Genomic DNA, 27,115 nt, shown 5'->3' with positions numbered 1-27,115 from the left:
AGATACATTCTTAAGTACTTATGGATGAAACCGTATGACAGCTGGGGTTTGCCTTTAAATATTTAGTGGGAGTAGAGCACAGCACGTGCAGAAACTAGATTGCTCACAGGTTGATCTTTGTTGAAGATGGTGAGAGCTACATGTGAGTTCATTATATTTTTCTCTCAACTGTTGTATATGTTCTTAAATTTCCATAATAAAAATGCTTTAAAATTATTTTTAAGAAAGAAAACTAAGGAAATAAAAAGAAAAAGGCAGTCATTGGTAATTTGTTAATTTGTCTTCATAAGGACCACCCTATAGGGTCATTCATTCCTAAAGCTTCTGATCCCAGCCAGGCAGAATTTCCTCTGGGCCCCCCCTGCACACCGCCTGTTCTTCTAGAACAGTGTTCTAGTCTTAAACTTCTGTGTTGAATTGTGTCGTCTGTATAAACATATTTAATACAACTTCAGTCATCTAAAATTCTCAAGATTGGTCATTCTAAATGAATTTTTTTTTGGATGATTGAGAGTTGATCCCTTGAAATTTTAAACATTTTAGTGTTTTTGATAAAAACCCTTGTAAAATATATTGTATAATTTTTACCTTTCTAGCCAGTATTTATTAAACTGATCTATTCTACATGTTTTTAAAAATTAATCACTGTGAAAATTAATCAGCAACGCTTGCTATCACACTGTAATTCTCACAGAGGGTTTTCAGCTATAAGGTTGCTCATTGCTACACCTAATGACTCCAGTTTGCTTTGGGGTTTTTTGAACATCTCTTATTTTTGTGATATTTCCGTCCCTTCACTTGCTGGTACTGTCTCTTCTCTCTGTCCTCAGCGTACCCTTCCCTCCCCATTCCTAATTTGCTGCTTCTAATTTAACATACAAGTGAAGGAAGCAGACATTTAAACTTGTTAGAGTTATACAGAGAGTGACCACACTTTCTGGCTACCCAGGACAATTTCAGTTTATACCTGTTGTCTTTGTGCATTTATTAATAGCATCTTTTTTAATTCTTGAATGCATCCTGGGTTTTAATAATAAATTATCTAACTGTCCTAGTTACGTGCCACATAAGAGCATATCTCTAATAAAAGGCCCGATGGGCTACACTCATCTGCCCTCATCCAAGTGCTAAAGCATAAGGGAATTGTGGCTTTTGCTCAGCATTTATTGAACATCTATCAGCTGCCATGCACAATGGTAGTTCTTGCTCTCTTGGAGCTTATGCTATAGTACAGGGGTGACAGAACCATTAACAGATAATTATAACACAATGCCATACCTGTGTATCTATAAAGATAGAAGCATGCACTGGGGTACCTTGGGGTCACAGACCAAGGGCCATTATTCTTGCACAGCATTTGTCAACCTCAGCACCACTGACATTTTGAACTGCATAATTTTTTGTCGTGAAGGCTGTCCTATGCATTGCAGGATGTTTAGCCGCATCCCTGGCTTTTATCCACTAGATGCCAGTAGTACTCCCCTAAGCCGTGACAATGGAAAATGTCTCCAGACATTGCCAAATGTCCCCAGGTGGACAGCACTGCCCCAGGTTGAGAATTACTCTAGTCCAAGAGCCATGAGGACAGTTTTGGGAGTTTGTCCAAAAATTCCTCCTGGAGGAGATGAAGCTGAGCTAGGTCTTGTGGACAGAGTAGAAGTTAGACCAGGAGGGGAAAAGGGGTAGAGGAAAGGGCTTTGCAAGCAGAGCATGAGTAACAGCTTAGGAGAGGGAAAAAGAAGGAGGGAGTTGAAGGGACAGATGGAGTGGGGGTGGGAAAGGATTAAAATCAGTTCACTACTGCTTAACCTATTTTGATTATTTTTGACTTGTTTTTCTCATTCTTTGTGTTTTGATTAGTTCAAGGTCCGATTGGCAGCATAATTCTGAACAGATAGTATGTGGAAGAGTACTTTGTAAAGCCTGGGAAGTGTTATTCATATGTCAATTATCGTTGTTATTACCGTAACAGCAGATAAAAGCAAAGTACTTTATGGCTTTATTTTGTTTGTATGCACTCCATAATCCTTAAGAATTCTAAAGGACGGAGTATTATTGTGCTGCTTATTAAAGCATTTTTTTCTCAGTTTCACTCATATATTCTGTTTTGGTACCAGGCAACCTCTGCAAACCTCATTTCTTCTTGGTCAACAGGCTTTGTTAGGCTCTGCCAGTAGGGGGCGCTAGAGGGAGACGCCAAGGCTGGGAGACTGAGGAGGGACAGCTCCTTCCCTCTCTGCGTCAACCTGACAACGTGTCTTCGTCCCAGCAGCTTGGTTTGTTTTCGCGGCAGCAGTTGCTTCCAGTGTTCCCAATACTCCCAGAACCAGCTTCATCACACCTTTTCAAAGACTCCAGCACCCACCAGCCTGGGACTTCTCCTTAGAGGCCTGGATCCCCGCTCTGGCAACCTTCCTCCAAGCTTCCAAATGTTAATTCCAAATTCATCCCTGTTTTCCCCCAGAAATAAGGGTGGCAGTTGCTTCCTGTAGTTACTATTCCCATGATACCTAAGTTTCCTTTTCAACTTTTCAGTTAATAAATCTCCATATGAAGTTATTTCCATTAAAATAAGTGGTGTGGCTTCTGTCTCCTGATTGGCCCCTGACTGCCGCCCATGTTTATTATTCCAGTCTGTAGTTGCTCCAAATAAGAATAATCAGGATAGTCATAGCAGAGGAGGAAGGAGGAAAATCAGGCTCAGGGTGTCCCAGGTTCCGTGTGTGATTAGGCTCTGCAGGTAGCTGCTGGGTTGATAGACTCCTGACTCACGTAGGAAACACTCATTCCCAGAAAAGCAGAATAAAATCTTCTCTGGATGACGCAGAAAGCACTTGGAGAGCCTGAAGAACCACAGCATCAATTTCCATGGACCAGTAGATGAGAAAGTGGACAAGTGTGAATAACTCGGCACAGATTCCATAACACATTCTGGAAGCTGCCATGAGGAATAAATCCTTCCGCTTGCCGTTCGTTTGCACCTTTGCAGTTGCTCTGTGTTAATGGATCTAACATGCTGGGCAGAATAACACCAATGCTTTTGGCTACTGTGCTTTCATTTCTTCAAGTAACATTGAGGTCTGATTACATACTCATAAGACAGGGTCCCTGCTGTCAAAAAGTTGTTAAAAAATCTAACTCTAATAAAAAGCAGGAAATACAATCTCAAAACCACTTTCCACCAAACCCCCACCCCACCTGCCAGAGCTTGCCAAGATCTAACTTTTCGAGAATCACTACATTGCTTGTTTTCATAGTTTTCTCCACTAAGTATGCATCCACAAACATAATTCACTTTAATTTTGCCTACATTTAATTTTTATATACAAAATCATACAATATGTATTTTGGGGTTTTTGTAGCTGTATTTCATTCATTTTCACTATTGTGTAGTGTGCCAGTATATGGAATACCACAATGTAATTAACCATTCTACCGTTGATGGACGTCAGTTATTTCCACTTGGGTGCACATAAGCACACACTTTTGAGGGGTAAATACATAAAAGTGAAATTGCTGACTCATAGGGTGTACATACCGCAGCTAACGTCCAACTATTTTTCAAAGTGGCTGCACCACTTCCCACTCCCATCCACAACACCTGAGGGTTCTCCCCACGGCGTCCTCCCCAACCCTGGGCACCTGCAGATATTTTAATTTATGCGTATCTGGTGGGCATGGAGTGATATCCCCTGTGGTTTTAATTTGTCCTCTTCTGCTTATTAATGACTTAAGCATCCTTTCAGTCAACAACAAATATTTATTGGCCCTTTGGATTTTTTTGTGAAATTCCTGTTCAAGTCATTGGCCCATTCTTTAATTGGATTCTTTGCTTTCTTGACTTGTAGGGGTTCTTCACGTACCCTAGTAGCGTTGGTTGCAAATAACTTCCCCTGCTCGGTGGCCTGGCTTTCCAACTTTGTAAAGTCAAGGTGGCCTGACAGCAGCCTCACCGAGAGCTCCGGGGTTCATCACAACCGTTCCCGCCCTCTCCACCAGCGGAGGGGGTGTCCCCGGGACGCGGTGGCCGCTACCTGCACCTCCCCGCCCTCCCCGTGCGGCAGCCCGGCCGAGCGGCGCGGGGCGGGCTCTGTTGGCCTCGGTCTCCAGGGCAGCGCTGGGCGACGCCGGCGGCCCGGGAGGCGGCCCTGCTGGAGCCGGGGCGGCGGCGCGGGAGGATGCGGGGCCGCCGGGTCGCGGCCGCCGAGGAGCGCCGGGCAGGTGACGGGCGGTTGCCTGCGGAACGGGGGTGGGCGGTGCGGGTGCCAGAGGACGGAAAGGCGGAGGGCTGGGCCAGGGGGGTGGGGACAGCGGGAAACCTCCGGAGGGGCCTGCATCAGGACGGGGAGAACTCCAAGGAGCCCACGCCAGGCAGCATTTGGGACCGGGGCGCGGAGGGCGGACCGGCAGAGGCAGGGACGAGGGCCCAGGGCCGGGTGGCCGGGATCTAGAAAGACTTTGGCTCCCAGACTCCCAGAGCAGCCTTGTCCTCGGTTGACTGAGGGCAGGCCAGGGCACCAGAGCCGCCGGACCCTTCACTTCCTGGGCCTTAAAACGCCCCTTGCTGCCCAGTCTTGCCCATCAGAGAAAAGGCAAAGAGGAAACTAACCGAACGCCCCTTATGGGCAGCTTCCGGCCTGTTCCAAAACAGGCGACTTTTTCTCTACCATTCATCTGGGCGAACGCGATCAGGGTTCCTTTTCGTCTGTAGCAGGAAATTCGTTTCTCCCAGCACTAGAAGACTAGACCCGAGGTCTTGAAGGGACCCCTAGGGAACCGGCCGTTTCTCAGCACCTAGGATCGATCCCTGGCTGCCCTGTTTACTTCGATATGTCAGCCTCTCTTGGTCAGGAATGTCAGTGAAAAGCTGTTGTGCCAGTAGGAAGCCACATTCCTTACGTTTCAGATGCCCACTTTCTAATTTATTCGAGCTATCAGCTTTTCCTTCTTTAATCCCAGCTTTTGTAGGATCAGGCCTCCACAGAAGACCAAGCTTTTGTGGTATTTGGCTTTGCTCTCTTCATACTCTTTCAAACTTCATTAATCTGTTAACAAAATTATATTCTTCTGTGGACATAGTTTTTTTTTTTTTAATTTTTTACCTCCAAGAATCTCTAGTCTGTCTCATTTAGGAAAAGAAGAGAAATTGAAGGGACTGAATTATTTCATGAAGGAGCCATTCCAAACTGAAATATTATGATTACTTTAAGCTTTTTCTTTAAGATCCCAAATTCAGTGACTTGAACTCTTAGGGTAAAACTAGTGTTTATACAAACGATTTCAGTTAAAATGTATTAGTACTTGATGGATTTTCTGCTTTCTAGAAATATCCTAAAAAGCAACTGTTAATCTGCTTATCAATATTAAAATAAAATTATAGAATGAAATATATGTTTTTAAAATAAGAGACAATACAGCAAACCAGTCTGTACAGTTGGACAATAATATTTAGTCTACCAACAGGGGGAACTTTGAATTAGAAAGAAAACCACTTCATCTATATTTAAATATGAACGTTACTTTTGTCTGTTCTGTTTGCTAACGTGCTTTCCTCCCAGGAGTTGAAGATGTTCCCTGGAAACGTTAGCAACAAGATCAACATTATGAGTGATGCTAGGAGTAGGAGGAAGGTCATGTTATTTAATTAAAGTTAAGATTTGCCAAAAGAACAAGAGCAAGCCATTAAAACAAATTTTCCAGTAATCTCTGATGGTAAAAGTTTCTATTATCTGACCTACAGAAAAAAAGGCCTTAAAGGCCATGAGAGAGAAGACAGAACAGATAGAAATGCGAGGTAGAGATGAAAGGAAGCACAATCCGCAAACATCATTTCCTCTCAATCCTGTATGAACTCAAAGCACCCTTTCCATAAACCATCTGCTGGGTCTTCACAACAGCCCTTTGAGACAGGGAGGGCTCACTTGAAACCACATTCTTAAGTGAGTTAGAAAGGACCCTAGCTCTTATTCAGGCCAATCTCTCACCCACCCCGCGTTCCCCAGGACTGCATCCCTTTCAGGAAGGTGGCCATCCAGCCTCTGCTGTGAATTGCTCAGTGGCAGAATTCACAGAGCCGCCAAATCTTTTGTTTAGTCGTTTTAATCATTATTATGGGGTTTTTTAATACTGAGCTGCAGTTGGTCTCCAGGTAATGTCTACCTAAATTACATGTTCCTACCTAATCATAACCTGGGTATCAGAAAGACTTCCAAATGATGAAGCCAGCCAAAATAGGTCCAGGAACAAAACAGTGTCCGTCTTTACAGTTCCAACTGCAGAAACCACATTCTTCCCCTCTCTCCCTCCTTTACTTTCCAAAAGGTAGACCCTGAACCTTTTTTATTCTATCCATGACTATTACTGAATATGGCATATTTACACCCGTGCCCTGGGTATTTGAAATCAGGCCATCCAAGTACTGTCCATAATTAACCTTTTGGCTTTGTCCAGGCTTGTCTGTAACAGGCCCTTAGAAGCTAGAAAAAGGAATCCAGCCATTTGATTTCCTCAATGAAGCTGCATTCAGTTACTCAGGCTGTTTATGAGCTCTGCCTCAGGTGTGTTTCTGTACAGAAAAAAACACAATAGTTTTTCCACTAGACCTTCCACATACACACAAAAGGGTGCACACAAAAGCCTGGAGATAATTTAACAAGGTTCTCTTGCTCTTTAAAGTTTTTGATGAACATTGGAATTAAAGAGATTTCAGTAGTCCCAGAGTAACATAAATATAATTTTTTTAGGTAATGTTTTTGTGAACCACAGCGTCAAATATTCAGCCAACTGCTTGTATCAACAAGAATACCCTAACTTTTGTATTTTTTCAAGATGAGTCATAGTAGATTAATCCCCAAGTGCTCTACTCAATCTCCCACCCACCATACCAACTTAAAGGCCCAGTCCTTAGAGCCACCTTTTAAGAAAGAAGACTTAGATCTGATTTCAAAAGACTCCTTGGAATCTGATTCAGAAAGCCTCACTCAAGAGATTAAGTCCCAGTCTGAACTTGAAGACAGGATCCAGGGCAACGATATGGAGGCTGACAGCTTAGAGGAGGAAAGCCCTCTTCAGGAGAGCCTGAGTGAGACAGAAGAGGAAGCGAGCAGAAAAGCAGCTCAGACGGCCAGCAAGGACAACCTCCAGACCCGGGACAGTGGCGCAAAGAACAGGTAAGGAATTGGCTCGTGTGAGACAACAGTGGGTTCTGAAATGTACTAAGTAATTACTGGTACTGTCCCAAGTGAGAGTAAGGACAGGCTGTCATAATGAGCACCCTGTAATGTGTCTGAGACAGGTCTTCAAGCAGCTAAGCGCAGCTTGGAGCCAGGCTTTTGGTCACATTATATGTGTGTATATATATATTATATATCTATATATGCAAAAGACTAGGTATTCATAGGGGTGTCGGCATTTCTTATGCTCCTTGTTTCCTGTCCATATTGCTATGACCTCACCTCAGAGAAATCCCAGGACGCCTGGTAGAGGAAAGCACCCTGACTTGGAGTCAGGTGGTCTGGATTTGGTCCAGGCTCTGCTGTTTAGTGTAGAAGTTGGAAGAAGTCACGTCAGTCTTCTGCGGCTCGCTTTTTCTCTCCTGTCAAATGATGCGGCCTGCCTGTCTCACAGGATTGCTATGAGCGTCAGTAAAGTGTGCTCTGGGGGTAGAACCCTCCCTGAGCTAGTAGAGGTCTACCCCCGGGGCTTATGTAATCACATAAAGATTGAACTCCTAATAACCAGTATTTATGAGATATTAACGTTATGCCATAAGCTACCAAAAAATATAATATAAATTAGTGCAATATTACTTTTAATGACAATATGAATGATATGATATAGAAAAAGTTAAAAACTGTTGATTGGAAAGGGGTTTTAGTGTGGTGAAGTTCATAGAGCCTGAAGCAGACCATCTGGGTTCAAATGCTGCCACTTACTAGCTGTGTGACCTTGGCTAAGTCCACTTAATCTCTCTGTGCCTCAGTCTTCCGTCAGTAAAAATGGGAAAATAATAATAGTTACCTCACAGAGTTACCATGAAGCTAAAATAAACATATATATATTTTATAAATATATGTATATAAAGTGCTTAGAAGAGTGACTGGCTCTTTGTAACTTATATATGTGTTAGATTTTCTTTTTTAATTAGAGGTAAAATATATTGAGGAAAGTTTATTGGAAGGCCCGTCACTTGGGCAGGCAGGGTTTTGTAGACTTAGAAAAAAGAACAGAATTAGTGTGACATGTGTGGCACATAAGCAGCCCTGCTTGATGGCAGAGGCTTTGTTCTGAGTGTAGGGAAAGCGGACTGGGTAGGACCTGATTATAGGGGCCGTCGTGGAGTGCAACCAGCCCACGCCACAGGTAGGACGTTGGACACAGAACTCAAAGGACTCGACCCAGGAATAGAGTCACAGTGACGGCTCGTGTGGGAGCCAGAATTAAAGCCCAGTCTGTTCTTCTTCCCCTCCTTCTCTCCTTCCCTGGGAATATGGAGTTGAATCAAACTCTTTTGTTTCTTAGGGGATCTCAAAGTACAGTAAGAGTGTTGTCACCGAGGTGCAGCTGTAGTGCTGGAGACAGGAAGAGGGCTGGGGACGGCTCCAGCCAGCCTGCCAGCCCTGCCTGGGCTGGGTTGGATCGCCAGGAGCAGAGAATCGGGATCCTGGGTAGGGCAGTGAGATGAAGCAGTGTTTAAGGAAGATTATTCTGCAAGCTGGTGCATTTTGAATTAGCAGGTAAACACACAATGGACAAAGAGACTACCAGATGGTAATAATTATAAGGACGACAACAATGACAATGACAAAATCTCGTTTTCAAGGCCTAGCTGTAATTTCACTTAATTCTTCATTGTCACCCTGCAGGAAAGTGCTGCTTCCCGTGTTCCAGAGAAGGACAGTAAGGCTAACAGAGATGGGGAGGCAACTGATCATAGTGCTCTGGGAGGATGTTTGTTGTTTGTTATTGATGTTAGTTTTTCTAATTATGAAAAAGTCTAACCTACAGAAAAGTATAGAGAAAAATACCATATAACTTTTACTGCCATATTTGTTTCAGATATAATATTTAAAGACATAAAATCTATAAAGTTTCCTTGTTCCCCTTCTTAAATCCTACTCCCATCTTCCTCCTCCGAGAGAACCAATTTGGTACTCTTATGTGGGTGAATATCCTTCCTAGCAATCTTTTATTCATTTCCTCCATAGGTAATTTATAATTAGTGGATATAGATGGATAGAGAGAGAGAGATTGATTGATTGATATAGAGAAAAAATAACGAATTGACAGGGCTTGTTGACAGATTAGGTATGGTGACTGAAGGATTAAGAGAAGCCAAAGATTACTGTAAGGTTGTAATGACAATAGGTAGCATTTATAGAATGTTATCATGAGCCCACCACTGTGCTAAACACTTGACATGTATTATCTCATTTAGTCCTATGGCAGCCCTGGCAGGTGGACACTATAATGATCCCACTTTAAAGGTTGCAAATGAGGCTTAAAGAGGTTATGTTAGACCCATTTATTACGTCTAGCGAGTGGTGGAGCAGAATGCCCAGGCAGTCTGACTCTATGCTCTAAACCATGTTTTGTGTGTATGTGTGTGTAAGGAAGATTGGCCTTGAGCTAACCTTTGTTGCCAATCTCCCTCTTTCTGCTTGAGGAAGATTGTCACTGAGCTAACACCTGTGCCAATCTTCCTCTATTTTATGTGGGATGCCGCCACAGCATGGCTTGATGAGCAGTGCCAGGTGTGTGCCCAGGATCCAAACCTGAGAACCCCCGGCCGCCAAGGCAGAACACACAAACTCAACCACTACACCACCAGGCCAGCCCCTAAACCATGTTTTTATCATAGCTCTACTCTAAGAGAGTCATAGTCTCCTAGGTAATAAGTGGTAGTGGTTTTATTTACAGAAATGGGGGCATCAGAAAGGAAAGATCTTTTGTGATGGATAGGTATTCTTGTCTGTATATTTAAGAGGAAGAAGCCAAAGCAAGGATCCATTAAGTGACCTCATTTCCCCAGTGTTGAGTTTTTCCTCTTTGAGTTGGTCAGGGACCTAACTTTAACCCTGCTCTTTACCCAAGGACACGGTAAATACCACTCAATATATTTCAAAATAAAGAATAATACTTAGAAAAATCAAAATTATGGTTAGGTCCGTTATCTCCTGATTCAGAGATCTTTAAATAATGCTGTTTTCCTTAGGCTGATTTGCTTTGGAAATCTTTAATGGTAGACTATAATCCTCGGTTTGGAATGAGTTTTAGTCCTAGTAATTGTTTGGCTCTGTAGTGCTTCATACATTGAACATACAAAGGAAAGCAGAACTGGATCATTTAGCCAAAAGATGACTCAAAAATATTATTCAGGTGAGTGTTTAGTTATCGGTCCCTTTCTCTGCCTCACTTCTGTCTTGGAAACCTCTCCTCGGTGTAATGTTGCTTGGATCTAAGTAGTTCATGAGCTGTGAAATAGACAAATTGATCTCAGACTCTCAATATGAAATTGAAGGAGGCTTTCATGTCTGTAAGGTGGATGGCATTCTGGGAATTGTAGTTCAAAAAAATTAGTCAAAGCCTTGCCTGAAAACCAAGGAAAATCTCTTTCTTCTTGCTTTTATAAGCAACAATTTTAAAAGCCTGACAAGTCACTTGAGGCCTACTCTTGTGTTTTGATGTTACTACAACCTCCTCAAAGCAATTACTCCCTTGTATCTCACCAAAGTCAAGCCATAGTTCAATGTATATGGATTAGAGAAAACCTTTTACTTAATGGAAATTGGAGCAGCATTGACTGCAGCGAATGAGTCAAGAGTGGAGAAAGGATCTTCACGTGATAATCCTTAAACCCCACTCCACAACTAGCCTTGTGACACTCGGTGCTCACAAAGAAAGAGATCAATGTAATTCCTAGAGTGTTAGAAATAACCTCTTCAGTCCTGGGGCCCTCTGAAAGCTTATATGTTTAAAAAAAAATCAGAGCAGCAGTACAGTACCAAATATACGTGTTTAATAAGGTCTTGTTTACGAAGATACTTAAATATAATTAGCTGTCATTTCTAGCACGATTTGCTTGATATATACTATCTCATTCATACTATTTCATATACTATCTAAGAGCCTCTTAGGTAGGCATTATTATCCCCATTTGGCAGGTAAGGAACGGTGGCACTGAGAGTTGTGTGGGTGTATGTAGTTACTAAGTGGCAGAGCCAGAAATTGAACTGAATGAACGCTGTCTTAATTCCAAAGTCTGAGCCTTTAATTATGGGTATCTCCATAGGTGATCAAGGACTGATCTGATTCAACTGTACTATCTAGCAAAAATTAAAGATATAACCATTTTAATATGTACTAACCCAAAGCCAGAGTAAATATACATGCAAAATCATCAACTTTAGTAAAGTAATAAAAATTTTTAAAGGACACTGTGCCCTTGAAATAAATAAACATAATCATCGTTTACTTTGGCAGCAGGGTCATCTTGAGCACCTCTCCTGGGAAACAGAATGTTTTCCATCATCGAGGTCTGCAGATGCCCTCCTCTCTCATCACATGGGAACCATAGCCTTCACAAAAGATCCCGTATTCTAATAAGCCACCTTATGCCAGAAATGACTGGGTGGGAGATAGGCACAATGAGGAATTATTAATGAAATTGAATATTCACAATTGTCTGAAAGTAAGAAAGGGACTCAGTAGTAATAATCTGAATTTGCGTTGTGTTGTGGTGGTATATAATTTTTTTCTCTCAAATGCTTTCAAGGACGTTGTTTCTGATTAATAATGCAAGAATCTGGTAAAATATTGAATGATGATTTCTAGGACTTAAATCGCAGTACTGGATAACCATAACAGATAGTGAGTAAAGAGAGACTTAGTAAAGACCAAAACTTAGCCCTTTCATTTCCCCTCATATTTCCCAGACTGTTTTGTAGAACACATTGGAAATATTTAAGCTGAGGATAGCCTACTTTCTCTCACAGGTGTTGTAGAAATTTTTTTTGCACTGTCTGGGAGAGCAAAGACAACACTCAAGGCTAGGTCTAATATTCCAGTATAAGTAAGAGCATTCTGAGAGCTTCCGGGAATCGACTTTCCTTCCTGTTGGTTTCTAGCAATGTTCATCCATGTTAATTTCTATTGTCTTCATTAGATAGATTTTCAATTTAAAGGTATTGGTTGGCCAACCTCTTCAAATGCATTACATGACAGACCTTATTCTACACAGTATTTGGGGGATAGCTACTAGCATTTTATTTGTTTATTTCTGATCACATAGGAATAGTTATATCAAAGAAGAGACTTTCTCTCGTAGGTATTAGTCATTTCTGTTTCATGTTCGCTCATTTGCTCACAAACTCTGCTGTAGTTAAACCCTGGCACACTCCTCAGAGCAGGCATGGTGCCATCATAACAGATGAGCAGTCAGAGAAGGAAGCAGAGTGTGCGTGGGCATGAATTGTGTCTATTAAAGGCAGAGTCCCCGCCAGAAATGCTCAAGCCAGTGACTCCTGGGTTTATTACCCTCGGAGACAACCACTAGTTCCTTTCTAGCTCATTTCAAAACTGGGATGCATTACTGTGTTAAAGTAAGTAAACAAATAGTGAGTTCGAAACCTCACAAAGTGTCATTTAAATTTATATGCCCTAGAATCCTGTGAGTTTATCAAGAGGATTAAGAGGATTGTAACCAAGATACTAAAGGGATAGTTTAATTCATGACCTTTACTGTTTTCATTTATTTCCGCTCCCTGACAAGTTTGAAAATATAGAAAGTGTTGATTACTATAATTTTTTAATGTTTTGAATTTAAAATAAATGATTTTCCCAATACTTACATACATGGCCGAGTTTCATCTGACAGCCCCAATCCAATCAATAAAATAATGAATTCTTGGAGCTGTTAGGGCTCTTAAAGGTCAGAGTATTCCCTTTGTTGTACAGAGGAAGAACCTGAGGCCCAGAGTGGTGAAGAGCGTCGCCCAAGTTCACACAGCTGGTCAGCAGCAAAATCTGGACTCGGACCCAGATGTCAAGACCATTGCTTTTCCCATGACGTCACAGCTACCTTGCAATTCCAATGCCAATGTCTGGCATTTAAAACACAAGAAATTCTATCTAAAGAAAGTATAAGCACCTGGAAATTTTATAAATCTGGTCCTTTGCCTCTTAGCCATGTTTCTGGAGAATGAAAAGAACATCTACGCCTTCCATGGAAAATGTCTGGCATGAGCATTGTAAACTGTCACTGAATGAGAGGAATTATGTTTCTAAATACTGTGTCATATAGCATGTCCCCTGTGAAGATGCAGCCTTTGTTTCACATAAGATCATCTTAATAGAAGTGAGGTGCTAGAATTTTACATTGCAATTACTAACATGCCCTCTTTAGATAATTTGGTTTCATTTGACTCACAGATTGTCCTTGAATCAAAACTGGTACTAATAAGAACTTGGGACAAATATGTGGTTATTTTGCAGCCATAAATCTGTTGTCAAAGAAAAAGTAGGGACTTTGGTTGGAATTATCCCAATTATACAATTGCTGTAAATAAAATTCACTGGGTGACAGTCCAGCCCCTGCACTTTAGTGTGTTTCCATAGACGGTCTTTGGCCTTCAGTTCATTAAACCATCTTTTTTCTATTAAAATGTTTCATTTTTTTAGCAAATAAATACCTGCTTTACATGAAATTTTATGGGTTGTAAATAACCTCCCCAAAGCCCTTCAGTATATTTGTGGGACCATTTTATTTCATACTTGCAAAAGTGATCTTTTAATCCTTTGGATTTATTTCATTTTATTTACTTAAAGGCCGTTGATAAAAAGATTAAGAAGGGCATAGAATTCAGAAGCCCTTGGAAACAACATCAGTTTTATAGTTCCTTAAAGAAGCATTAAAAACTTTACACTTAAACGAAAATTGAATTTGCTGCTCATATGCATAAAAGATTTAATGGCATATAAATTGGGAATAATTGTTCTGTTTAAAAGGATTAAATTAAACCTAAATCAATAATAACATGCAGTTTCAATTTAACTGCCTGCTTAAAATAAAGTGGCAAATAAATAACAGCTAAATGATTAATAGCAATGCTTTTATTCACCACCTCAACAGGGAAAATGGGCAGTTATTGAATATTTTATTATGAGTGCAAAGGATGTTAATTGTACTGGAAACATGCTCTAATTTTAGTAATTTTTTGATTGAATACTGTACTGAATATGAGGCTCTTCATTAAGAGGAGATTTGATTTTATTTTGTTTGAAGCTGTCACAGTAACTACTCAAATGTGGTCCATTAAAGGCAGCAAATACCATGGCCTGTGCCTGTAAGACCACCCTCCCCTTCCTCTCTGCATCCATGTCTCACCTAGGCATCTGAAGAGGAGACCTGGCATCTGTTGTCTGAACGGTAACAAAAGAGTTGTGTACTCATTGTCTGTGTAACCCTTCTATCAAATGCGGAGGAAAAGAGGTGCGTGTTTTGTGTGCAGATGATTACTGATGAAGGAGCACTTCACACTCATTTGTTCCAGTGTGTTGACCTGGACCACACAACACAATTGAGCTGCTTAGCACACAAGCTCAGTACAATGCGGTTCCTTAGTATCATGTCCTATTTCAACCATTAGACTTGTTTCCATGAAGTATTACAGCTTGCCATGCTCATGATTTTGCAAAACATAACCTCTCATTTGTTTCAACATATGGTTTCCATCTAGAAAGGGGAGAAAAGGGATCTTTTAGGTAATCATTACTGGTGTAAATGATGCAGTGTAATTAAAGCTCTTAAGAGCCACATTTTCAGGTTTTAATCTTATATATATACATTTTTAGAGTTTCTCTTCAAATGATTGGTTCAAAAACATTTTTCTCAGCCGAAGCAATTCATTTTGTCTGATTTGTCCCAAAACCCTCTATATTTTCTAGTTTCCACTTATGTTGTGAGATATTGCTTCTATGGGCATTTAAGAATGGAAATTTGTTGAGGCTAGAAGCTACAGCTCTTTCTAAAAGCCTAAAGTATTTTAATTCTCTCAGTTTTATCTTCCTTATCATCTTTCAGAAGTTCTTAGAATCTTTCATCATGTGGAAACACTGACATTTCTTAATCCCGCTTCCTAAGTTACTGTTTGAACAGATTCTCCAGGCTGCCTAAGTCATGGAAAAATATTGGATTGTTAAAGACGTGTTAATTCTTTCAGGCCACTAAGGTGCCACTTAGTGTATCACAAGACAACTTTGTGCCCTGGAAATAACTTACGCCCTGGAGAGAGAAGACTCTCTTGAGATCCATCAGCAGGAAGCACAATGCACAACAGGGTTATGTCATGGTGACTGAATGCAACACACAGCAAGCAAAGACCAGTGATGGAGCCCACTGACGTGCTTTCACAGCTGGCTCTTACTGGATCCTTACTCTGTGTCAAGGACATAGTTCTAAGTATTTATATATATATGTTAGTTCACTTAATCCTCTCAACAATAGTCTGAGGTTGGTACTATTGTGATGCTCATTTCATTGATGGGAAAGCTGAGGCACAGAAAAGTTAAATAACTTGCCCACGCTCAAACGGTAACTGGTGGCACCAGGAACTGAGTACAGGCAGTCAGATTCTAGGACCCCTGTCCTTAGACACTCTGCTGTACTATTTCTCAGCACTAACATTCTCCACATCATGATTCAGAGAAGCAAAGCCCCACAGAGATGCCATATGATTGAGGAAGGTGTATAGCGGCGATGACTGTAGACATTATGCCTTTGTCAGCTGGTGCGGGTTAAATAAATGATGGCCAGCCTGAGTGCCAGTTTTCTTAGGATAACTGCAGAGATGGAAGTCAGGGAATCCATTTCCTTTAATCATTGAAGACTACGTATTTTTAAAAAACAATTGACATTCCTCAGTTATTGATTCTTTTGTGAGCTCATCATTGGATCACAGTACAACAGAGTAGTAATGGACTTTGAGATATCGTCTAGCAATTGAATTGAGAAATAAGAGGTTAACATTTTCAGTGATAAACAAGGTTACGTCCTATTTTAAATCCTCATAACGTTGTGTATTTCTTTACACATCTAATTCATGACTTGATTATTACTGTTGGCGCATAAAGCCCGTCTTCCTCAATAGCAGGTAAGGTCCGTCAGCCTGCTGCTGTTTTGCTCACCACTCTATCTTCAGTGCCAGTACCTGGGGAGCTGCTCAGTATATGTTTGTTGACTGGCCAACTGACTGACTCACTGATTGACTAACTCACATAAGGCGGGCCCTGAAACAACACTTGCTTCACTACCACCTATGGGAATAGCTGCATGATACAGGGCAACTTAGTGGATAGGAGCCAGGTCCTGGGGCAGACTGCCAGGGTCTATATCTTGGCTCCACCACTGGGTAGCTCTGTGACCTTGGGAAATTTACATAAGCGCACTAAGCCTCAGTTTCTTCATCTGTTAAATGGGAATGATAATAGAACCTCCCTTACAGAGTTTTTGTAAGGAAAAAACTGGAGAGTCACTGTAAGCATTCCTTAGATCAGCATGCAGTAACATGCGCTGCCCTCCCAAGGCAGCACTCCACATCCTACCCCTGACTGAGGAGCAGAGCAGTGATCCCAGGGTGATGTGTCACCTTTAAGGGCTGCCAAACCCTGCTTTGAACAGTGTAAAAAAGAGGACTACTTGTTCTACAACTTTTCAAAAACACCTTAGAGCCTCTGTAGATAATCTCTTCCCAAAAGTCATCACTTTGGCTATCCAAAACTATTTATGTCTTACCAAATAAAATCTTTGTCCTCTAATTAAATTATTTTTGCTAAATTAAATCTGAACTCTCAAGTTAATGTAGTTAAGCCAAACTCCTTCAGAGAATTTACAAAGCCCCTCAAGATCTCACCTCTGCTTAACCCTGAGCTCTGCTCCTCGCCCTTGCCTCCTCCCACCCTCCATCTTATCCATGCAGAACTGGTTCTTGGAAGGCACCATGTTCTCTTTCCCTTCCATTCCTTTTTACATGCTGTTCCCTCAGCCTAGTGTACACTTCCTGCCTTTCTGAGCCTTAGGGCCCAGGTAAACCATCACTTCCTTCAGGAAGCTTTCCCCAGTCTCCCAAGACAGAATTGGATGTCCCTCCTGAGTCCTGATGGCCCTGTGCTCCTCATCAGGGTCCTCATCACTCCATTGTAAATTGCTGTCTTCCTTGTCTGTATCCCCCACTAGGCTGTGAGTCCACCACTGTCCCCCTCATCCCGCCCAGCTTAGTAAGTGCTCAGTAAATCTCTATAGAACCAATGAGTGAGCAAATGAATGTGGAAAGTTCAATTCTGTCGAATCAAGTGAATGAATGAACAAGGAGAGTTAAATTCACTTTTTCCTTTCAATGTATCATAGATATGGGGAAACAGCACCTTTCTTCCTTAAAAATCGTTATATGTTTATTTACTGAAGATTTACTGTAATCTTTTCTTCCCCACATAAACAACCCCAGTTGAACCTTATGTTTAATTCGGTGCAAGATAAGTTCTGAAATCATCCAATGCAAGAAGCTTTTCTGAATGTTTAGGTTCTAGTTTACTATGATTTTTTTAAAAAATAAATATCTAACGCTACATTTGTGTTGCTAGAGTATTTTTAGAGGCTCAGTTATTGATTTAAGCAACACTTACCAACTCTTCTGTCCACAGCACAGGGCAGAGGTTAGAGAAGGAAGGATAACCCCCAGTCCCCACTGCCCAGGACCGTAACTAGGTGAGGAGGCAGGGTCACCAGAGTGAAAAGCAAATAAGCACAAAGACAGTAGTCTCATTTTGATCCTTATGTGATCCTGAGAAATAAACAGAACAAATATAACTCCTCCCTCTTACAGATGAGAGAAACTGGCTCAGAGACCACATGCTTTGCCAGTGGATGCACAGACAGGTACTGACAGATCCAGAACACGAGCCCAGGTCTGTCCAGCCCCACGTCCAGCTGGTACCCTGCTGGACGACTCCCTGTCCTCAATACATGCCCAGTGACCTTTAGAGCCAAGTGACAGGGAGGGCCAAAAAACAGTCAGTTCACGCGCGGTGACATCACCTGGGAGAACCTCCTCATGGAAGTCGCCGAGGCAGGTCCCCTGTGGTGTTTAGGGAGTGGTGAGAAGTATTGTTTGATGTCCAATTTCCTGACAAATTTGGACCATCTCCATTCTGGCATTTTGCTGGAGAAGAATATCATTTCTCTTCCCTGGGTGCAAAAGGAAGAGCCAGCTATGCCGAGAAGTTTTCCATCTTAACATGTGAACTAAAAAAATTCAAAATGACAATTTAGCAAGACCTGGGAGTTGGGGCTTTTTGCTGTAGTTTTTCTTTACCTCAAATCAAAGAAGTCTGGGTCCACATTAAGAAAAGGAAATTAGCATTAGGGGCACCATTAGTTTGTTTACCCAGCATAAAATTCTGTCCTCTGTAAACGGGAATAGCAAATAGCATAAAAAGCCCAGGTGATTTACATTTCCTTTTTGATTAGAGGATTGCATCCACTGTACTCAAGGAAGGAGAATCTCTGCCATTTAGCTTTTGAAGATCAAAGGGGCCATTAAATATGCCATATTACCAGCATTTTTTTTCCTTTTTTGGTTAAGACTAGGAGGTGCTTTACAAATTGAGATTGTCATGGGGAAAAGGGAGGACTTTGTTTGGGGTCATATGCACTGATTACGGACTAGTTCACTTCCCTGAGGCAGAACCGTATACTTAACCTTTTATTCACATAGGGCTGTCCTACAGCTTCAAGTGCTCGCTGACCTGTCTACTGAGGTTTTTGTGCATAGGTCTGACAGCCAAAAGATTATGAACTAAGAGCTTTTCACTGAGCCACTGTCTGATTCTAAATGTTGGGGATCTTTCTGTAGTACATTTGATAAAATCTACAAAGGCAAAATAAAGTGACAAAACCACTGAAAAGGAGGATGAACCTATGTGGCTATTCAGTCAGGATAAATCTTGCTTCCCCTAAAAGTAGCAGACTGAGGTCAATGTTGTGTAGGCAACAACCTGGCTTTCCTTTCCTAGCTAAACAACCAAATCTGTATGTCATCAGCTAAAGTGTGAAGTCGATTTTATTTTCACCAGCTGAAATAGTTATGGTGTGCATAAGTATTAGCCTTCCTTAACCATAGAGATTCACTGGTTTAACATTATGGACATTTGTTTTGTAGTTGTTTTCTGGCATTTAGAAATTAACTGTTTCCCACTTTTATTCCATATTGCAATGCATTTGGGTAATTAACACCTTATTGCCCTTATGTGTAGTGAATAGGCCTGATTTGAGCCTGGAGTATGTCTTTAATATATTGATCGTAAAAGGAAAATTATAGGAGAAAGATTGAGATTGATTTCAAATACTAAGATGATCAACTGATGATAATGAGTCAATTTATTTGGATTGAGGACTTGACATTGCTTTTCTGCTTTGGGCAGCCAACAACCAATAGAAGATAAATATTCAGACCTCCGATATGACCCAGACTGGAAGAATAAGAAGGAGGAGGGCAAGTTGTTGACCGTGGAAGCATTGCCTGAGTCTGTAGACAGCTCTACAGAAAATCTGACTTTGGGTCCACTCTACCCTTCCAAGGAGACATCAGTGGAACTCTCAGGGGGAGAAGGTGAACAGAAAAAGAGCCCACAGAGCATAGCCTCCTTACTCGGTAGTGAATTTTTAAGCCCAAACTACGAGCGTGGTGCACCTCGCAGTGAGCCATTTTCAGAGCTGAGCGACAGTGATCTGGAGGAGAAGTCGAGCAACCTGTCTTCCTACTTAAAGAGTTCAAGTTCACATAATGAGGTTTTCCTGCCAGCATCACGTGGCCCTCGGCGAAGGAAATCCAAACAATATTTTGTGGAAAAAAACAAGCTGACTTTGGGATTACCCACTCCTAGAATGGACTCTTATCTTCAACTTCACAATAAAAAAAGGGGGGATACTCACCCAGAACAGGTATGTTGCACCTACTTAAAAATCTCTCCCGAAGCACTAAACTGGAACTTGCCTTTGCTTGAAATGGCTGGGCAGCACTTCCTTAGGGACGATGATGTCATTGTAACCACCTGGCTGAGTAAAACAAATGCCCTATTCCTTGCCCCTTTGAAGAATCAGGGGAATTATCCCACAAATTCTTAAGAGCAAAATAAAAGCCATCAATGGTTTACAGTGCTGCAATTGCTGTAATTCGATTATTATATCCAAAATGTTTCCACTCAAGCAACCAGAGAATTTTTTTCAAACTGTATATGCCAATAGATAGAATACAAGACTGAGGGTTGAGTCCCTGTGTTGAACATCTTTGTTTCCACTGCAGCACTGGTTTTCAACCCTAGTAACTGTCCCCAACACACTGGAGGTGACATGACACGCTCATATCAATGACAGCGACTCACATACTGAAGTGATTCTCAACTCAGATTCTGTATACGTATTGGGTGGAAAGGGGGCAGGGTACAACCTGAAGTATAGTTTTTAATTATCTGGGTGATTTTATGACCTGTCCAACTCCCCATTGATAATCACTACACAGTCCTTTATTACCCTGTGCAAATGATGTGATATGATTAAACCTTAGTCTCTCCGTCTATAATATTGGAGCAATAATAAGTACCTTCCCTTTCTCATTGAGGGTAAATTCCGTCCCAGATGATGGATTCAAAACCTGTTGGAGCCAGTAAACTTATTTCTACTTCATGGGCACACATAAAGATCACATGAGCCCATCTCCCAGCAGACGTGTCCATGCACACAAGAAAAGAGAGTCACTGGCTCCGTCCCTCCGCCACCCTTATTGGGGAAACAGCTTGAAATTCATCACCTACTAATGTGGGGTCATTTTCAGATATGAAGGAGAGGTTATTACATGAAATAGGGATGCCCTTAGACCTGTTCCAAATCCAAATCAGTATTACTTAAAGCGCTCTACCCTGTAAGTGTTTTCTGATGGAACAAGAGCGATGAGGTGGATGAACATTTGTGATTTTTTCGTATTCAGAAACTCTCTTTATAGTCTTAAAGGATTAGCCACACCTTTGCCTTTGTCACTAATAATAAAACAAAGGGATGGGTGTAGTATATTTAGCTGAACTATCAAAACAAATACGTAGCTGAATTTAAAGTTTTCAACATTTTGGACCCAATTTTAGATGTTAACATACCTTTTTGTTTCATAAAACTTATGTGAAATTTTGAATTTTGCTTGATTGCACATTTAAAAGTATAAATAAATTCAACAGTTCAATATCTTTGAAAAATGTTTATAGTTACTAATTTCTTCCAGATTAGGATGATATTTTTCATTACTTTTAAATGTGTTCTCAAAAGAAGCTGATCTAGAAGGAGAGGCAAATACTGAGACCAAAAGAAATAGTTCTATTTCTAATAATAAAAGGGAAAAAAAGGGGGGCTAGCCCGGTGGCGCAGTGGTTAAGTGTGCATGTTCTGCACGTTCTGCTTTGGGGGCCTGGGGTTCGCTGGTTCGGATCCCGGGTGCGGACATGGCACCGCTTGGCAAGCCATGCTGTTGCAGGCGTCCCACATATAAAGTAGAGGAAGATGGGCACAGATGTTAGCTCAGGACCAGTCTTCCTCAGCAAAAAGAGGAGGATTGGCGGCAGATGTTGGCTCAGGGCTAATCTTCCTCAAAAAAAAAAAACTTATAAACTCTTTAATTGCTGATTTCTTTTTTTTTTTTTTTTAAAGATTTTACTTTTCCTTTTTCTCCCAAAGCCCCCGGTACATCGTTGTGTATTTTTAGTTATGGGTCCTTCTAGTTGTGGCATGTGGGATGCCGCCTCAGCATGGCTTGGTGAGCCGCGCCATGTCCGCACCCAGGATTCGAACTGGTGAAACCTCAAGGCCCGAAACAGAACGCACAAACTTAACCACTCAGCCATGGGGCCAGCCCCTAACTGCAGATTTCTTAATTGCTAACTTTTCTTAGGAGTTATAACTTAATTTACTAAACAATATCAGGGTGAGTTGATTGTCAGTGATTGCATAGCTAATTTTCTTTTCGTTATGCCAAGGAGGAAACTTTAAAGCATTTTGGGCTTGCTTGATCTTTAAGCTCGTGAATTATTCTTTGAGTGGCCATTGGCCTTGTCCACCACATTTTCCATGTTCAAATGTCTAAGAGCTGATTGCTAACTGTATTCAAAATAGTTTCTTCACCACTTCCCAATGTATATTTCCTTTATCTTTCTCCTGTTATTTAAAAAGGATAAAGATTAGTTTGACCTAACAGTAGTACAATAATGTGTATTACTTGTTTTATTGAATTATAGTCAGTAGCATTGAATGATGTGTTCCTTTTGAATCACTATTTATATATGAAACGTGTGCAGATCTTTTCTGCCAGTACAGATTATCTGTTCCCTTATGGGCGGGAACTATGTTTTGTACTTACTTTTAATCTTTATAGTAACTAGCCTAACACATTGTAAGGGCTCAGTAAGTACATGGGAAATGAAAACTGTGTTTTCCATCACTTCCAAACTTGATTCTCTTTAGTATGACTTGAAGTTCACGTGGGGGAGGTTTATGTGGGGGTATTTCTGGAGCAGTAGTTTGAAATCCTAGCTGGATATTAGAATCACTTGAGAAACCAATTTTTAAACAGTGCTTCCTGGCTCCACTCAGAGCAGTTGACATCTCTGGGTGAGCTCCTGAGCATCAGTATTTTTTTTAAAGATCCTCAGGTGATTCTAAGGTGAAGCCAGGTTGGAGAAGCGTTGTTCCAGACTAGAGCAGAGGTTCTCACCCTTGGCTTCACTTTAGAGTCACCTGGATAATTTTAAAAGTACTTATTCCTTGGCCTGAAGCCTTGAAATTCAGATTTAATTCATCTAGGGTGCACTTTAGGCATGGGGAGTTTTCCAAGCTCCCCAGGTAATTCTGATCTAGAGCAGTGGTTCTCAAACATCAACGTGCATCAGAATCACCTGGAGGCTTGTTAAAACAAATTGCTAGATCGAACTCAAGGATTTCCGATTCAATAGGTGTAGGGTGGGGCCCAAGAATTTGAATTTTCTCCATGGTTCCAGGTGATGCCGCTTTTGCTATCAGGCCCACACTTTGAGAACCACTGATCTTTTGCTTTCAAACTTTAAGGTACTTCTAACCACCTCAGGGTCTTGTTAAATCCTGATTTTGATCTAGTAGGTCTGGGTGAGACTCAAGAGTGCATTTCTAACAAGCTCCCAGGTGATGCCAAGGCTGCTGGTCTGGTCCATGGACCACACTGTGAGTAGCAATGGGCTAGGAAAGGGTTTAGCAGAAACCTAAAGTCAAAGTTGCATAGGTCAGTACGCATAGAGCATTGATGTTTTCAGCTGATGGGATCATTTGTCTGGTTTGGGGGCAGGAGGTGTGAACTTAGGGCAGCAGGTTTGGAGGCTGTTGTTTTAGATCAAGCAGCATCCATCTGGAAGTTTTTCATATTTTAAAATTTGTTTTCCTCTTCTAATTTCTTTGAAAGAGATGACAACTGTCTTACAAATAGGAACGTTGAAAAGATAAATGACATCTATTGTTAAATGAATGAATAAAGGTCAAATACCATTACACACTGCCAAGAAAACCCAGCTTTTTCATACATCATTGTGTTGCAAGCACCCATGCCCAGCTGGATCAGACAGGGTCTTAAGTAGTGTATTGTATTTGGGAAGATTTGAAAGTAAGTCTAAGGAGTTTACAACATCCCAATAAAATGTCAATAGTTGGGTTTTTTAAAGTAAAACGTGAAAAGCTGATTATTAAGTTCATATGAAAAATAGGCAAAAATAATAAAGAAAGTGGAAATTAAAAGTCATGAGAGAATATACCCCTACTAGACAGTATAGTATTTTATAAAGCCTCAATAACTAAAGTAGAGTAATATTTAATGCATATCCAGACAGAAAAATGGAAGAACAAAATAAAAGTCTGGAAATAAGACCAAATTATGAGAATATATGATCTGATACTATGATTTGATAAAGGCAGTATCTCAAATCAGCGAAGAAATGATGGATTATTCAATAAGACAACTGGATAAGGCATCTGGGAAAAAATAAAGTTGGATCCATACTTCATATAATACAAGATAAATTCCAAATGGATCAAATATTTAACTTTTAAAAATGAAACAATAAAAATACTAGGAAAAAAACAGGAAAATTCTCCTATAACTTTAAAAGTATTTAAAATCCAGAATCTGGGGGCTGGCCCCGTGCCCGAGTGATTAAGTTTGTGCGCTCCGCTGCAGGCGGCCCCGTGTTTCGTTTGTTCGAATCCTGGGCGCAGATATGGCACTGCTCATCAAACCACGCTGAGGCAGCGTCCCACATGTCACAACTAGAAGGACCCACAACGAAGAATATACAACTATGTACCGGGGGGCTTTAGGGAGAAAAAGGAAAAAAATAAAATCTTAAAATCCAGAGTCTATAGAAGACTGATAAATTTGGCTACATAAATATAAAAAACTTCTGCAGGAAAAAAGCATAAGAAAGTCAAAATATAAAGAACTAGAAAAGTATTTCTAACATATCACAGACAAAACACTAATATCTCTATTATATAAAGAGCTGCTATAAATCATTAAGAAAAAGACCCATATCCCAATATAAAAATACACTAAAGATATGAATAACTCACAAAAAGTTAATACATATGGCTATTAAACATATGAAAAGATAGCCAACCTTAGTCATTATAAGAGAAATGCAAATTAGTACTACACTGGGATTTCATTTTTTACCTATAATTAAATGAACAAAATTCCCAAAGTTTGATGCCTGTAGATAAAAAAGTACAGTCAAGCTGGTGAGAGAATAAATTGGTATAACCGGTACGGGGGACAATTTCTTAATATATATTTAAAATACAAATACATATACTCCTTGAGAAAGTAAAGCAAAATGGCTAAGAGTATAGGCTTTAAAGCCAGGTTGGTTGGCACTGACACCTGCCAGCTGTCTGACACCTGTCAGCTTTGGTAGGTTGCTTAACCTTTCTGTGTCTCAGTTTCCACATCTTTAAAATGCAGATAATAATAATACTTTCCTCATGGGATTATTAAGAAGATTAAATAAATGGGCTAATATGTAGAGTGCTTAGATCAATGGCTGGCTTGTAGCAAGCACTATATAAGTGTTAGCAATTATTATTTTTATTTGACCCAACACATTCCACTCCTAGGAACTTATCCTAGTTATATGTATGCAGTTTTGAAATAACTCCTGTAAAGAGCATTCATTTCAGCCTTATTTGTCATGGCAAAAGATTGGAAACCACCCAAATGTCTATCATTTGGGGAGTACTTAAATAAATTATAGTACAACCAGACAATAGATACACTGTAGCTGTTTAAAAAAAATGAGAATGTTCTCCATGAACTGTTATAGACAACATATCAGGATTGATTACTAGAGAAATTAAAGAGTAGAACAGTGCATACAGTATAAAAAAGTGGGGAGGAATAAAAATATATGTCATATTGCCTGGCATGCATAAAAAACTGTGGAAGGATCTATAGACAGTTAATGGCAGAGGGTGGAGGGGAATAGCCCGGGACAACAACTTTTCACGTTGTACCTTTTCATCTCTCTTATCTTTGAACCATGCCTATGTGTTTACAATATACGATATTCTGTAGTAACCCTTATAACTTCACACCCCCCTGACGCTCAGGGTCACCTAAATTGCATTTTTTACTTGTAAGTAATGGCTTAGAATAGAACCATTGATTTTTAAATTCAATTGCTCCACAACGTTTTTGCCATGTTTCATAGATCTGTGGATGATACAATAAGATGCACTGGAAAAATCACCTCTGAATGCATGATAAGATCTTTATCACATGATGTGTGAAGCAAGGAACTGATGTACAAGCCAGCACACGCTAGAGGGCACCTGAGTCTCGCAGTCAGCCAGGAAGTTTGCTGGTGGATATTCAGTGCTTACTTTTATTCATGATTTGTTCCGTAGCTAGAAGTATTTGTCTGAAACTCATTAGAATGTGAGTCCATTTATGAGCTACCATTAAAGGAAACTGTGTCTTAAAAAATGAGCTACCTTCCTATCTTGATTCTAATGTACCCTTGAAAACCGATGAAGGTGAAATTTAGTATGAGCTCAGAGAAGAGCAATAAGGGCTTCATACATCTTATTCTTCTCTTCCAAATGTGGATATAGGAAGGGTATTCAATCACCTATAGTCTTCAAGACAATAGAAAGCCCTGTATAGAATACACTCTCCAGTCTCAGGGTCAACACAGCGTTGTGGCTGTTGCTGAGACAGCAGGTCAGTCGGCCAACAAACGTTTATTGAGCCCCAACTGTGTGCTAGGTACTCTCCCCAGTACTAGGGACGTAACAGAAAACAAGACATGCAGCTCCCCTGTCTTGAGGCAGCTACATTCTAGTCATGTAACTCAGGCAAGAAACATGTAGAAAAATAATTTCAGCTACTGATAAACACTTCAAAGGAGACTGAATAAACTTTATTGATTACTATTATTAATAAATTAAATTTAATTAAGAATTATTAATATTATTAATAAGCTTTACTGCTTAATAAGGCAATGGGGGGGCTGTGACTGGATGTTTAGCCAGGTGCTTGCGGAAGGGTCTCAGGAGATCTCGAGTCGTGATGTGACTGGATGAGAAAGAGAAAGCTAGGCAAGCTGTGGGGAGAGCTTTGGTCTGCCCCAGCCTCGGTAACAGCATTCCTCAGAGTGGGCAACACAATATTATGGGATAAAAAATAAAACCAAAACAAAACACTGGTTTGGGACTCAGACAACCATGGATTAAATCCTGGCTCTTCAGCATACTAGCTGGTAGCACTTACTAGACATTTCAAGTGACTCTTTAAACCTTATCTTGTCATCAATTCTGTGGGGTCAATTTCTGCCTTGGAGGGCTATTGGAAAAGTTTACACAAAGCTCCTGACACAGGGACGACACTCAGTAAAGGGAAGTTATTATTACTATGAGGCATTCCTTAAGCCATGAGAAAGGAAAGGAATCTACCCTGGGAATAGGCCCTGCTAAACAGATTTTTTTTTTCAGGCTACAGTGCCTCAAAAT

The 27,115-nt window shown here is 40.7% G+C and overlaps 1 protein-coding gene across 6 annotated transcripts in view; it reads left to right on the top strand.

Annotated features, from left to right (window-relative positions):
- The first annotated feature begins 3,988 nt into the window (after window positions 1-3,988).
- JHY (junctional cadherin complex regulator) overlaps window positions 3,989-27,115 on the top strand; it is a 71,037-nt gene continuing 47,910 nt past the window's right edge. For 2 of the 6 annotated variants that reach the window (XR_011495645.1, XM_044752573.2), the window contains exons 1-3: window positions 3,991-4,221; window positions 6,744-7,169; window positions 19,474-19,993. Coding sequence is in view for 4 of the 6 variants with exons in the window: in XM_044752573.2 (XP_044608508.2) it covers window positions 6,829-7,169; window positions 19,474-19,993 (861 nt within the window). In the remaining 2 variants the exon portion in view is untranslated. Of the gene's footprint in view, window positions 4,222-6,743; window positions 7,170-19,473; window positions 19,994-27,115 lie in introns of all 6 variants that reach the window. The other 4 variants (XM_044752574.2, XM_014843659.3, XR_006516392.2 and 1 more) reach the window with 3 other exon arrangements.

Source organism: Equus asinus, chromosome 20 (assembly GCF_041296235.1).
Source record: "Equus asinus isolate D_3611 breed Donkey chromosome 20, EquAss-T2T_v2, whole genome shotgun sequence".
Taxonomy (NCBI): Eukaryota; Metazoa; Chordata; class Mammalia; order Perissodactyla; family Equidae; genus Equus; species Equus asinus.
The sequence above is the reverse complement of the archived record's forward strand: the minus strand, read 5'-3'. Positions and strand labels throughout refer to the sequence as shown.